The 12939-nt window shown below is 46.1% G+C and overlaps 4 protein-coding genes across 6 annotated transcripts; 2 read left to right on the forward strand and 2 right to left on the reverse strand.

Annotated features, from left to right (window-relative positions):
• The first annotated feature begins 641 nt into the window (after positions 1–641).
• On the forward strand, positions 642–2196 carry LOC105568678 (prostaglandin E synthase 2). The gene is made up of 5 exons (XM_012024533.1): positions 642–960; positions 1026–1100; positions 1174–1511; positions 1583–1694; positions 1770–2196. The coding sequence occupies exons 1-5, from the start codon at positions 673–675 to the stop codon at positions 2130–2132; spliced, it is 1176 nt and encodes a 391-aa protein (XP_011879923.1). The 5' UTR covers positions 642–672; the 3' UTR covers positions 2133–2196.
• LOC105568677 lies at positions 2134–4231 on the reverse strand. Of its 2 annotated transcripts, none has more exons than XM_012024532.1 (9): positions 4084–4231; positions 3854–4009; positions 3629–3759; positions 3422–3554; positions 3233–3355; positions 3095–3178; positions 2878–3030; positions 2633–2761; positions 2134–2322 (listed from the first exon to the last, which is right to left on the reverse strand). In XM_012024532.1, exons 1-9 carry the CDS (start codon positions 4217–4219, stop codon positions 2213–2215), a joined length of 1155 nt encoding a protein of 384 aa, XP_011879922.1. In that variant the 5' UTR covers positions 4220–4231; the 3' UTR covers positions 2134–2212. The 2 variants fall into 2 exon arrangements, with proteins under 2 accessions (XP_011879922.1, XP_011879921.1); XM_012024531.1 differs by having other exon boundaries at positions 2155–2322; positions 2629–2761.
• Positions 4232–4603: 372 nt separating this feature from the next.
• Positions 4604–10389, reverse strand: LOC105568676 (intraflagellar transport protein 122 homolog). Of its 2 annotated transcripts, none has more exons than XM_012024530.1 (16): positions 9951–10389; positions 9309–9418; positions 9110–9230; positions 8828–9038; positions 8459–8532; positions 8106–8376; positions 7874–8035; positions 7496–7793; positions 7054–7424; positions 6585–6977; positions 6039–6453; positions 5749–5975; positions 5287–5674; positions 5024–5193; positions 4791–4952; positions 4604–4714 (listed from the first exon to the last, which is right to left on the reverse strand). In XM_012024530.1, the coding sequence occupies exons 1-16, from the start codon at positions 9989–9991 to the stop codon at positions 4628–4630; spliced, it is 3501 nt and encodes a 1166-aa protein (XP_011879920.1). In that variant the 5' UTR covers positions 9992–10389; the 3' UTR covers positions 4604–4627. The 2 variants fall into 2 exon arrangements, with proteins under 2 accessions (XP_011879920.1, XP_011879918.1); XM_012024528.1 differs by having other exon boundaries at positions 9939–10389.
• Positions 10390–10509: 120 nt separating this feature from the next.
• On the forward strand, positions 10510–12937 carry LOC105568675 (autophagy protein 5). The gene is made up of 4 exons (XM_012024527.1): positions 10510–10787; positions 10904–11109; positions 11194–11516; positions 12574–12937. Exons 1-4 carry the CDS (start codon positions 10632–10634, stop codon positions 12684–12686), a joined length of 798 nt encoding a protein of 265 aa, XP_011879917.1. The 5' UTR covers positions 10510–10631; the 3' UTR covers positions 12687–12937.
• The last annotated feature ends 2 nt before the right edge of the window (positions 12938–12939 follow it).

Below are 12939 nucleotides of genomic sequence, written 5' to 3' on the forward strand. Positions count from 1 at the left end.
AACTGATTGAGACTAAATTCTTCAAGAATTCTTCAGATAATCATTTTTCTAATTCTGTATGTTTTCTTTAAAATGAATTCTCTATGAACTTTTGTTCATCCTTGTGCTATCTGGGATAATCACTGTCCTTTTCTTTTTAAACGTCTAGATGGTTTTATTACTTCAAGGAGGTCGTTTAGGTCCGAATGAAGATTTAATTTAGTCTGAGTGCTAATTAATATTAAGCAATAGTTTAAACCGAGTAATTATTACATTTAAATAACGCCTCTTTAAACTGACAGCAATGCTTTTCCTCTCCGTCTCATTCACCCCGCTCGCTCGCACGAACGCACGGGAGCACTCCGGGCTCCGACGACGCCTCGGTCGGATTTGCAATGCCGAACGCAGCTGTTGAGCATTGTGTCATCGTTTGCCCGCGCAAGAACAATCTCTGTTTTTCTCGCATTTATTGGCTGCCGCGGTGAGATAGTCCGAAAAAGGTTGTTAATTAACAAAAAAAAAGATAGTAACTGGCCCGTAAACCTGACTGCCGGTACATGCACGTGCGCGCGAGCTCTGCGTATACACACACGTGCAGGCGCACGGTCTACCTACACCTACACGCCCGCCACGGCCTATGCAAAGTCCGCGTGTGTCGCATTGCCGTGTCGGTGTCCGTCCGATAACCTAGAAATGGCCGCGGTGCGCAAATTCGCCCGGTTGACGGCGGGCCTGCCGAGCGAGCGCTGCCTCGTCGGCCGGAGCGGCGGCCGCGCGCCGTTCTGCACGATGGTGCAGCAGCCGCAGAGGACGCACGGCCTGGCGAAGCTCGGGCTGATCGGCGCGGCTGCCGGCGTCGCGGCGGGCGCGGCATACGCCTACTACAGGATCAGCGAGGCGCGGAGGAACATCGCCCTGGAGGGCACGCAGCTGGAGACCGCGCTGCTGCAGCACAAGCCGCCCGTCGCTCCGTCCCGGAAGGTAGCCCGGCGATCGCGACCGTGGGGAGACCCGCCCGCGCTAACGATGCCCGTTCCTTATTCCAGGTCGTGTCCCCGGTGGACGCCACCGGCCTGAAGCTCACGTTGTTCCAGTATCAGACGTGTCCCTTCTGCTGCAAGGTGGGCGAGCTCCCGAGAATTTGAACGGTGCGTTAAGGCGTGTTAAATTAATCTGGGACCGATTGTACCTCAGGTGAGAGTATTCTTGGATTATTACGGGATATCGTACGACATCGTGGAGGTGGATCCGGTGCTCCGCAAAGAGATCGGATGGTCCTCGTACAAGAAGGTCCCGATTCTCCTGACCAAAGTGGACGGGGGCTACCAGCCGTTGAACGACAGCACCATGATAGTGTCGCTTCTCGCCTCTCATCTGCACAACAGGTCTTACGCGATCGAGGAGCTGGCCAATTATTATCCCAGCATAGGCGTGCACGACGAGCACGGCAAATTCAAATACGAGATCATAAATAAGTATTTCCTCATGTTCAATAAGCAGCTTCCGAAGAACAGATCGATGAACGATATTACGTACGTCAAGTCTCCTTAGATATCCGCGATTTGAATTGTACTCGTTACTACTTCGCTGCTTATGTGTCTAGCGAGGAGCGCAATTGGCGGAAATGGGCGGACGAGGTGTTCGTCCACACTCTGTCGCCAAATGTCTACAGAACGCTCGACGAATCCTACAAAACCTTCAATTGGTTCTCGGAAGTAAGCGAATGATTTCTGTCGGGGGGGGGGGTGAAAGATACGCGTAACTGGGGCTAAAAATTACTTCTAATCCAGGTCGGCAAGTGGGAGGAGTACTTCCCAGCGTGGGAGCGACTGTTGATAGTGAACGTGGGTGCGACGGCGATGTGGCTGATCGGGAAGAGGCTTAAGAAGCGGCACCGTCTAAAAGACGACGTGCGACTGTCGTTGTACGACGAGGCGAATTACTGGCTGCGCGCCATCAAGACGCGCGGCACCACGTTCATGGGTGGCAGCAAGCCCAATCTGTCCGACCTCGCGGTTTACGGCATCCTGAAGAGCATCGAGGGCTGCGACGCCTTCCAGGATTTGCTGAGCAACACGAATATCGGCGTTTGGTACGACGCTATGAAGGAGCAAGTGGATACACATTCTGGTAGCGACAGTTTGAGCAGATAATACATTGATTCCCACGTGTATAGAGTTATTTATTTACATAATAAAGTAGGCAGAGGAAATCCATACTCGCAAGGATATACTTAAGCTGCGCAAGCCAGCTGACGAAACATAAGTCTGAAGCCTTTGTTCTGGGCCTCTTGCATCTCGTCGCCGTTTGTAACGACATAGAGTACGAATGGTTTCAAGTTCGCTGAAAGTTCGGTGAAAACATTTTTAGCATCTCTATAATATACAGGGTGTTAATTAAAGACCGCCCACTAAGTACATAGCGTTATTCCTTGTAAAAATCTGGGTCGAAAAGTCCTGAACCACTTTTTTCTATCACGCTTAATAATGAAATGAGTCAGTGCACCGAGCACCGACCTTTAGTCGAGCGCTCACGCACACTACCAGGCGCTCGGCTCACCGGCCAAAGGTCGGCGCTCAGTGGATTGACTATGCGCTTAGTGGGCGGTCTTTAATTAACACCCTGTACAACGTAGCACTGCGATATTACCTACATGTTTTAGTTACGAAACCATTTCCGCAAAATCTGTCTGTATTAACGGAACCGCCATTTTCACGCGGATCTGGCACGATGACGAAGTCGTTGATGCAACTGGCCCCGGATTCCGCCACCAAGTCTGTGCCTGTTGACGCACGTGACAGTTAAACGCTTTGTCTAACAGCGAGGTACTCTGCGATCGTGTTTGGCAAAATTCTACAATTATTCTGGTTAGATGAATACAGGAAATTACCGATCTACCTATTATGTCTGGATCAAACGACCCCGTGTCTCCGGAGACGGAAAAGGAGAATCTATCGACTTGCGACCACTCGATACTGCAGTATCCCAAGGCCATCCTGACGCACACGCCGTAACGATGATTCACCATCTGCCGCGTTCCGATCTGAGGGGCTGAAACAACCCTTCGTTTAGACCGTTCGCCTACGGTTCGCTGCGACGTTCGATCGACGCGTACCTCGTACGTTTTCCGTGGTGCCAAAGTTGAAGCTCATTACGGCGCCGGAGACAGTCTTGTAGTATTGCAAGCACCCGTTAGGAGCTGAAACAGAGGCAGTACTTTCGCAGGTGTCTCGGCGTAACGATGAAAACGTACCTCTGCACACGGAATCGCACGCTATTTGTTGAATCATTATATTCCAGCGTCGATCGAACGCGTAGTCCGCGTTGGTGTCGACGGATATCGTGATCGGCGTCGCCCCGTTGAAGTCGACGTACACTGAAACAAGCCTGGCTAATCCCGCGTCCCTAAACCTGCACGAAACGCCTTCAGAAATTGTCTTACCGTGCTGGTTGGTGTTCTCGCCGCATATTCGGGGCACCGTGGACGAACCTCCCGACACCAGAAACACGTCCAAGTCGCAAAATCCAGTTGCATTGGGTTGGGCCCAGGTGGCCTCCAGAAAGTCTAGGCGTAACTGCAAACGTGAGAGAGAGAGAGAGAAATATGTAAGAGCTGCGACTGATTGAAACAGTACACGTACGCGTATACCTGACATATGTTGGAATTACAGCGCTGCACCGTGATCGTGCACCGTTCTCCACCTTGATAAGTGATGGGATATCTCGGGCTTACGAAGTACGTGTTGTTCATGTTGGTGGTGGAGCCGCAGGACTTTTGAACTGTAAAATTCCTACCGCGCGTTAGTCGGTTCGATTCGCGCGAGGCATGTCGATTATTTTGTAATTTACGAATATTTTTCACTGCGCTACTCACACACGCAGCAAGTGCCCAATCCGTTAGCGCATGGTCCCGATGGGTTGCCGCCGTAATTAATGCACTCCCGCCGTGTGAAGCACGTGCCTTTAAGCTGATCGATGCTCGACAGGCACTCGGAGTTAGCGAAACGCACGACGCTGAACAGTGGGAAGACTGCGCGAGGATATGTCGTGTCGTTTAAAATGTGCACGTCCGAATGATACTCTTTTTTTTTTTTTACGACTTACATTTTCCCCGATGACTGGAAGGGGAGTTAAACGACTTGATCTCTAAATCATCTCTCGAGGATTGATCCAAACTGATAGTCTGAGCGCTTTTGACGGACACGAGAGCGATGCAGCCCACTAATAGTGCACTGACCATGTCTGGAGATGCGACTGATTTCAAGAATTATACTCTGGCTGTCAGGCGACACCGGTAACGGAACATGTGTGCTCAAATAATCCACCGCGATTAGCACGTAGCCGAGCCCTCGGGCTTACTGTTCCTTTAACTGTACGACACCCGCGAGATACTCCGTTTTATTCGTTCAAATAATGGCGATAGTAACGTGGATAGAACAGAATAACGCATTTACAAAGAGGCTCACGTGTGAAAAACAAGTCGCATGTATTGCCACAGTGCTGTACAAAGATCCGGTCCTAAGTACAAAGATTAAAACATTTCTAAAACAGTTTTATTTCGCGCATAATTAAAACATTTCTAAAACATATTTTAACAAGTCCAATATATACGCTTGATCCATAACAAATTTTTCCATTCAACATTCTCTCAACCCACGGTCGCGTTCGGCGTCCGACAGAACGGGCAATGCCCGTGGCGTAACAGCGCTAGCTCGTAGTCGTCCGAATGAAACAACTGAAAGGCGAACGGTCATATAGAAACAGGATTCGGCAAAGCTTGATCTTATGAAGTAGCGTTGCTCGAGACTTACTTTTAAACAGCACTTGCACAAGCTGACCTGGAGATCGGGTAAAAGATTCCTGAAGTATCTAGTCTTAAAGGGCTTGGGCCACTTAATAATGATTACAGTGGACGGATCCATACTCTTCAATACTCCTCTTCCGACAGTCACCGTAGAATTGCTGGATTTTTCCTAGGGAAGACACATACATTTTCTTTTGTAAATAAAATAAACGCTCCGTGCGATCGTGCATTCAATTGTACCTCGTATCTCATCAAACGGACGGTGAAGAGGTCGGCCTCGTTGGAAGTTACGGTAAATTGATCGCTAACTGCGACATCGTTGGGGGAAGGTAGTGGTTCCTCTATCAGCTTCTCCGCCTCCTCGTCCGTGATGTCATCCTCCAATTCGAACTCGACCAGTGGCAGGATCTCTGTAAACAATTGCCGGAATTAATAGTGTGGCCTAGAAAAGTTTGACACGGGAATTTTGAGAATCCCCGAGCTTCTATGGACAATCCGCTTACCGAACATAACGAAGGAATATTGAAATTTTAAGCCGCACTGCGTGCAATTACTGCCAGAGGCATTATTCGTCGGCAGTAACGGATTGAACGTGGAACATTTGTAGCACAGAGGCAATAATTCTTCCGGATCGCGATACGGATAAGATCTGGCAATTAGAGTCGACGTCTCCACTTGCGCCAGGAGATTCACGGGAATCTTCATCGAGCGCAGTTGGTCCAACAATTGCATAACCAGCTTGTTGGCTCCTAATATTCTCGCTTGTTTCATCAGGCTATACATGATCGTCATCTTCGAGATGCCCTCCAGCCGTATGTTTTGCGTCTTCATGAGCAAATACCGCGAAATGTTGAACAACGCCTCTGGCATCAGAGACGTAAAAGGTTCCTCCTAGAATACGTCAACGTTACGAAGGAAGAATACAACGGGGAACATGGTACATTTGGTGCGTTACATTATCGTACCAGATACTTGTATACTTCGTGATACGCATAATAGATATCCGCCTTGTCGGAATAACTGAGAAACATCGCTTTTATCTCTTCCACGCTCTTGGACAGATCCAGACTCAACTGCGATAGGAGCCAGTAAAAGTAGGAGGCGTCGCGAAACCTTTTCTCTACCACGGCGTTGTTAGCCAGCATCGTGAGGACGAGTATCGACTCCTCCGGTTGTCCCGCCATTTGGAACGCTGCAACAGCATGTTAAATGTTGAATATCTCGACAGCGTGCGATGCAACGGCGAGACCCGTACCTTCCTGAGCCTCGGAAAACCGTCCGGTTTCCGCCAACCATCGCGCGTACGGCCCGTACACTCGTGACTTCAACTTCGGATTCCTTTCCGCGAGCTCGAAGGCCTCGGGCCACGCTTGCGCGTCGACGAGCACGTCGGCAACGTCAGGATCGTCTCCCAGCCGGCTGAAAATCTCCGCCGCGCCATGCGAAGCACCCAGTTGTTTAAGTTTCTTCGCGATCATCGACAGATTGTCTCTGTCCGCCTTATCCAGTTGTCTGCCCACTTTGATCAGCATGTCGATCCAGCCGTATTCGGCGATGATACTGATGGCGCGATCGACGTCGCCCGCGGAGAGGAACATCTCGGCCGCGGCGCGCGGCTCGCCCAAGCTTTTCGCCCATTCCGCTCGCCGTCGCAATAATACCGTACGATCCTGAGATTCAAATGAATGTAACCCAATATTATCCGCAGTCACTTATTATTCTGTTAGTTTCATCATTGTTTTACTTTATTGTACTCTTTATGTATCAAGTTTGGACCGAGTATGTTGATATGCAAACGGACCTGCGTGTTACCGGAGGCGATAAATTCTTGAGCGATGTCGAACATACGTAGGTCGGAGTACATATCCAGGGCGTACTGCTGCAGACCGGCTTTCTGATAAAGCTTCGCCGCATCGCGTAGTCTACCCATGGCGGCCGCGGCAGTGGCCATGCAGGCCTCCCGTCCCCATTCGCCCGACTTCAATTTCTCTTCCACCTCGGACACGATCTCTATGTAACGCAGCTTCTTCACCCGCGCAAACGCCGAGTACGCGATGTTCAGCTCCAAATTGTCCAGGCATGCCGTACCCAGAGCGAGCCAGTCCGACTCGGCTACGCCCAGGCACGCTATGTCATAAGCGTGGCTGTGCAATCCGATGTCCAGATATTGATACATGAACAACGACAGTGGCACCTGCAAGTATTAAAATAAATTGTCAACGTCGCACGAGAGATACGTTTCCCACGATACGTTTCTCGCGACGATTCACCTCTAGCGTCATGATGGACGAGCCGTTCAAGCAGTAAAGTTTCGAGCCGTTGTGCCCTACGACGAAGCCGGAGAACTTCTGCCTGTACTCGGAGAAATTGGCGACTTTAATCGCGAGGTAGCTGTCGCCCGCGAAGCACATGATATCCTCGAAAGCGATGTTGAACGCGACGCTGTTGACGTTCTGGAATTCCTGCAGCTTCTCGCCGGAGCACAGATCGAATACGGACAGGACGCCAGCTTCGCTCACCACCGCCATCTTCTCCTTCAATGAGCTGATGTCCAGGCACCTCACGGCATCCTCGATTTTCGCGACGTGCGCGGGAAACGGATTATCGAGATATATCTTCATCACGTGCCCGCTCTTCAGGCCTGGCAATAGAATCACGTTACGACTTGTCGACTTATCCTAACGAGACAGTAAAATTTCCAGCGAAATTCACCGGCTATTAAACACTCCTGCCCGGCGGGACCACCCGCCACTTTGATGTAAGTGATAAGTCCATCGAGTATCCATTCTCTCTCTATTATCCCGGCGAACGAGAGGCTCTGCAGACGCCTTTCCAGGCACAAAACCAAGTGGTTCGACGTGACGACCAACAGATTGCAGTTCAACGTCTGGTTAAGCTTGTCTCGTATCCTGTAATGCATCCCCTCGCCGGCGCCGGACGGCTCGTAAATGATTACACGCTCGGGTAATTGCACGGCTAGTCTGTTTCGGTACACCGCGATTCGACATACCTGAAATATTTGAGTGCGATAACACCTCTACTACGAAGTTAATTTAATCATCTTGGACAGTTTACCGACACCGCACTCACCAGGTCTTTACATTTAATTCGGACTTTCTGATTCGTGATCAAATGCTGTATTATCACGTCGGTCATGTTCTCCCGGTACGCGTATCTGTCGCCGTACAGGCCGTGCACGACGTTCCAGGACAGCTGCAGATACGTTATCGTTCCGTCCTGGGAGCCGAGTGCCTGCGAACAATCGCTAAGTAGTGGATCGTTAAAGCCAGAGTGGTGCCGCAAGTAATATGCCGTGACGTACAACATGCGAGACGGATGGATGAACGGCGCAGCTCCATACCCACGACGAGAAGGTGCCGCCTACATTCACCAGTTGTATACCGTCGTGCGTCATTAATAGGCACTGTTTGTTACTACCGCAAACGAGAAGGTATTGGCCTTCCGGGAAGTGCGTGACTTTGAGCGGTGTAAAACTGAACGATCTCTCTCTCCTCACGGGTTCCCCGACAATAGTGTAAAACGAGAGGACTCCGTTCCACTCGGCGATGCAGAGAACGTCCGTGGCATCTTCCCTGAGTGAACAAAGTGTTCTTATCTCTTCTGCTTCTTACTGTATATAATAATTACACGTTTAATGTATAAAATTGTAGGTACTGTAAAGGATTCCACGACAAACTCCAAATTGGCACTCCGACTTGCCGCTCAATGCGCGTTTTTTCCTCGCCATTCTGAAAAACGGATACGACTTACTTAAATCGATTAGCCTAGCTTAGAATAACATGAAGAGACATGCATGTTTTATTATACATTAAGAATGTTTATATTTAACCCTTAGCTATATCTAACACTTCACCAGGCACACTGAGAACAAGACATGGCACGACAAGTACAATTTTCGTACTATAAGGGGGCTTAAATTTGAGCTGAACTAGGCTGGGGCGTTTAATACCCCACGACGCCAGCTAAGGTTTAACAATGAAAATGTAATTTAAAAACATTATATAGATAAAATGAACGATATACCTTGTTTCTAATGGATACATATCCAGTTGCGAGACCAAGAGCCAGGTATTGCCCGTCCCTCGTCCACGCGCAGCAGTTGACCCTCCCGCCGGACTTGTGTTTCTGCACGGCTTTCTGTTCCGCGGACCAAAAGGCGATGTCCGAGAGCGAGCAGCTGAGAAGCTGATGCGAGACGGGATTGAAATGCATCGACTGTACGGCTTCATTGTGCCTGAGCAAGAAGAGATAATGGAATCGGAGGCTCTCGCTTGTATTAATAAAGTACGTGTAAGGGGAACGTACGAATATTTTAATATCCCTTCCAGCTTGGAGGTCCAGATGATGACGCTTTTGTCCGCCCCACCCGATGCAAACTTCTTGCCGTCCCTCGCGTAGCACACACAATATACCGTGTCTTTGTGCCCTAGGATAAAAAGACGAGATTACGTTAGAGAAATATGGGAAATGGTATCTTAATCGTTACAATTGTTCAGATAACCACCCTTTAACGGTTGAATCAAAGCGCCATCGACGGTCTCGTACACAAGGACCTGATTGCCAGAGGCAACAATCAATTGCGTGCCATCCGGATTGAAACAAAGATCATATATACTGAAACAAAAATATGTCTTTAATCAGCAGCAACGAGAGAGAACACGAACAAGAATCAGCGAATGTTGCGAGCTTAAAAAGAAACAGCGCTTATTCTAACGGAGCCTTTGCGAAAAGGACAAGATGTGATATTAGGAACACAAATCTTTTATCCGCACATATAAGTGGATAATAAATTAATTGCGATTATTTTATACATTGGCTCGATAGTTTTATGTTACTGTTTGTCCCGTGAAGACTCAATTAAGCAACTTGTACTCCGTGCGTATTTTAAGGCCCGGTCTACGAGTCGTTGGTCAAAAGTCTGAACTATATGTCAATCCTTTTTCTTATTGTAACATAAATGCAATGTAACTGATGCTCGGTGTTTACTGGGTGACAACTCATTGTAGAAAACCCGGGCCCAACATTCCGCGGCATCTTTGTTCCCCGCGTTCTCATTCGCAATTGCGCAGATCAATTTACAATCGACAAGAGAGAGAGAGAGAGAGATACAATTTTCGGGCCAATTGAGCTTTACCATTGATCGGACCTTTCTTGCACCTTGTCGACCCATACTGGATGTGCTCTCATTCTGTCACATTCAGCACAGATTGTCTAATATTGTTGGACCCAACAATGTTGTGACACACGAGGATATGTTTGGCGTTCACACAGTTACCATGGTAACCGCAAACCGGGAGAAACATAGGTAATTCCTTCTCGAGGGACGCTGCCGTATTGGCGGGACGTGTTGTAAAGTGCAATTTAAAGGGCGGTACACACAGAGAGAAACCTGAGACACAGATTAATCACGGATCAATAGACAGATCGCCAAAGGCCCGGGTGAAGTCGTGACCACCACACACTTTGCCCCTAGGTGCGAGTCTGGACTAAATATATCCGATTTTATCGACAAATTTTGCCTTTTGGTGCGAGTCCAGGCTAAATTTAGGCAACTCTGTCGATAAAATCGGATATATTTAGTCGGGACTCGAACCAAAGAGTAAAATTTGTCGATAAAATCGGATATCAGTCCAGACTCGCTCCCAGGGGCAACGCTGTCGGTAAGGGGCGAAGTGTGTGGTGGATCTCGACTTCACCCGGGTCTTCGGCGATCTGTCGATTAATCTGTGCTTGTACGACGAAAATATAACCTAACTTCCTGACCGTTTGTCATCAAGCTACGTTTTAATTCACCAATGTGTTAGAGCGAGCAGCGTAACTTCACGCAATGGCAAACGACCGAGAGGTACTTCGGGAAATCTGGGACGGAAAGATCCCAGTCTGCTTTACTCTCAATTCCGAAGAAATTTGCGACCTACAAGGGCCAGATCCGTTTTACCTGATGGTACCTAGATTAAGTTATTTCCCGCTGTGTACGGAGAAGGTGAGAGATTTTCATGGCACGTTTTATCAGAATTCTGTTATTCGCATCTATGAATGCGTACGAATAATTGTTGACTTATTAATTTTACCTACAATGCTGTGTGAATATTGTTTTAGGTCCGGAAACATTTCATACGGCATATACAAAGCGACAGTAAACAGGAGCATGAGATGTGGCTGGAGTTTAATGGAATGCCATTAAAATGGCATTATCCGATTGGTGTTTTACTTGATATTTATTTCAACGACATTCAATTACCTTGGAACATTGTCGTCCACTTTGACAAGTTTCCAGAAAATGTTTTAATGCACTGTCAAAATAAGTATGTGATAAGTTTTGTATGACGTAGTTTGTTTGCTTGTCCAACAGTCGCGGGTGATGTAAATACAGCTCTGTGTAATTTTAGGGAAGTTGTAGAGGCGCATTTTCTCTCTTGTATAAAGGAAGCTGATGTTCTGAAGCACAGAGGCCAGATTGTCTCCAGTATGCAGAAGAAGGACCACACGCAGCTGTGGAATGGCATCATGAATGATAAATTTGACCAGTTCTGGTCCGTAAATGGTAGACTCATGGAAGCCAGTACCGAAGATGGTTTTAAATATATACCATTCCGTTGTTATACAAGTGAAGATAAATACATACAGAGACTCGTGAAACCGATGAATGAAGAAGGCCAAAGAAAGACTTTGAAGCATTTGTTAAATGAAGTATTCCCAGATCAGGAAAATGGTATGGAAACTGTCTTTTATATGAATCTTTCTAAGAAAAGTATGCCATACTGGTGATGGAATTGAGTATCTTACAAGTATCTTACATCAAATTTATTGGCATAGGTTTGAATTCTCTATGATGTCTTTGAAAAATAAAAGCAGTATGTTCAAGTATACTCGAACCTAGACTATATTCAAACGCTCTATAAATATAACAAAAAACAGTAGTACTTCCAAGTAGGCTCGGACCTGAGAATCAAATATGTTGGAATCTTTTATGAGTACTTTACGAAAACTTGTATTTTTCGAGTCTTCAAGATCGAAAGGAAAAGAGATAAAATTATGTAGATTATAATATGATTTTTTATTATTCTAGTTTCAATATTTAATAAGAATATAATGGTTTCAATATTTTAGGTTGGAAAACAGTATATGAATTCACACATATAACACCATTAGGCTACCTACATCTTGCTCGGACCATATTGGTTATCTTATTTCCTCTTGGTTCAATATTTTGGTTTCAATATTTAATATGAATAATATAATAAAAATATAATTAACAAATATAAGTACATTATTAACAACTTTATTCCTAGAGTTCGAGTACTACTTGTGAAAGATCTGATTCTTTATAAGAGAAAGTACTTATAGTACATTTGAATCTTGTACTCATTCTAGAATTTACACCCTACTAGTCGAGATTCGATTTTGCAAATACAATGTTGTTTCAAACGAAAATATCAAACATTATTTCTTATGAACAATTCGTGTACCATAAAATTAAACTTGATTACATATTCGATTTGACTCAATTGTTAAGTACATATTGATTCCACTTGATTTCATCGTTAGCCGTAACTGTCCAAAACTGATTTGATTCTCCTTGAAATATGTTGTAAAATACGGAAATTCAAGATACACATTTTTTTATACATGGCAATTTTTGAGGTTTAAATTAAACAACCGCTCGAAGCTAACGGTCATCAGCTTTGGACAATTGTAACGTGTCTCTTATAAATATTATGTGTACACTTCCATTTATTTAACAAAATTGATATTAAGCGATTTTACAGTTACAGTACGCACCCATGGCATCGTACCACCATTAGAGACGCCGCTTCAGTGGATGTCAGAACATTTAAGTTACCCGGATAATTTCCTACATTTAATTGTAGTTACATCATAATGTTTATTGAAGGACAGATGATTTATCAATAATAAAATAATTTTATTTTCAGTGATAAGATAATCAGATAAAATCAGATCGCTATCAGTGATAGAATAATTTTCTGTGATTATTATGTACATTGTTTATGTCATTTTATAGTGTATTTATTTTATAAAAGTCCCTTCTATAAATGCAACTGTAAACAAAGCTAATTGGCCCACCAAGGGCTGTGGTGCAAAGGGGGGAAAATATAGAAATATACAAATATATA

Source organism: Vollenhovia emeryi, unplaced genomic scaffold, assembly GCF_000949405.1.
Source record: "Vollenhovia emeryi isolate VEMERY1.0 unplaced genomic scaffold, V.emery_V1.0 DF939128.1, whole genome shotgun sequence".
Lineage (NCBI taxonomy): Eukaryota > Metazoa > Arthropoda > Insecta > Hymenoptera > Formicidae > Vollenhovia > Vollenhovia emeryi.

Coding starts and splice junctions, on each gene's coding strand:
- LOC105568678 (XM_012024533.1), top strand. CDS start 673: ATGGCCGCGGTGCGCAAATTCGCCCGGTTGACGGCGGGCCTGCCGAGC. Junction 961..1,025: donor CCGTCGCTCCGTCCCGGAAG/GTAGCCCGGCGA, acceptor TCCTTATTCCAG/GTCGTGTCCCCGGTGGACGC. Junction 1,512..1,582: donor AGATCGATGAACGATATTAC/GTACGTCAAGTC, acceptor TTATGTGTCTAG/CGAGGAGCGCAATTGGCGGA.
- LOC105568677 (XM_012024531.1), bottom strand. CDS start 4,219: ATGGTCAGTGCACTATTAGTGGGCTGCATCGCTCTCGTGTCCGTCAAA. Junction 3,555..3,628: donor GTAATTCCAACATATGTCAG/GTATACGCGTAC, acceptor TCACGTTTGCAG/TTACGCCTAGACTTTCTGGA. Junction 2,323..2,628: donor TTCGTAACTAAAACATGTAG/GTAATATCGCAG, acceptor CCGAACTTTCAG/CGAACTTGAAACCATTCGTA.
- LOC105568676 (XM_012024528.1), bottom strand. CDS start 9,991: ATGAGAGCACATCCAGTATGGGTCGACAAGGTGCAAGAAAGGTCCGAT. Junction 9,039..9,109: donor GAAGGGATATTAAAATATTC/GTACGTTCCCCT, acceptor CTTCTTGCTCAG/GCACAATGAAGCCGTACAGT. Junction 5,976..6,038: donor GTTTTCCGAGGCTCAGGAAG/GTACGGGTCTCG, acceptor ATGCTGTTGCAG/CGTTCCAAATGGCGGGACAA.
- LOC105568675 (XM_012024527.1), top strand. CDS start 10,632: ATGGCAAACGACCGAGAGGTACTTCGGGAAATCTGGGACGGAAAGATC. Junction 11,110..11,193: donor TTAATGCACTGTCAAAATAA/GTATGTGATAAG, acceptor GTGTAATTTTAG/GGAAGTTGTAGAGGCGCATT. Junction 11,517..12,573: donor ATTCCCAGATCAGGAAAATG/GTATGGAAACTG, acceptor GCGATTTTACAG/TTACAGTACGCACCCATGGC.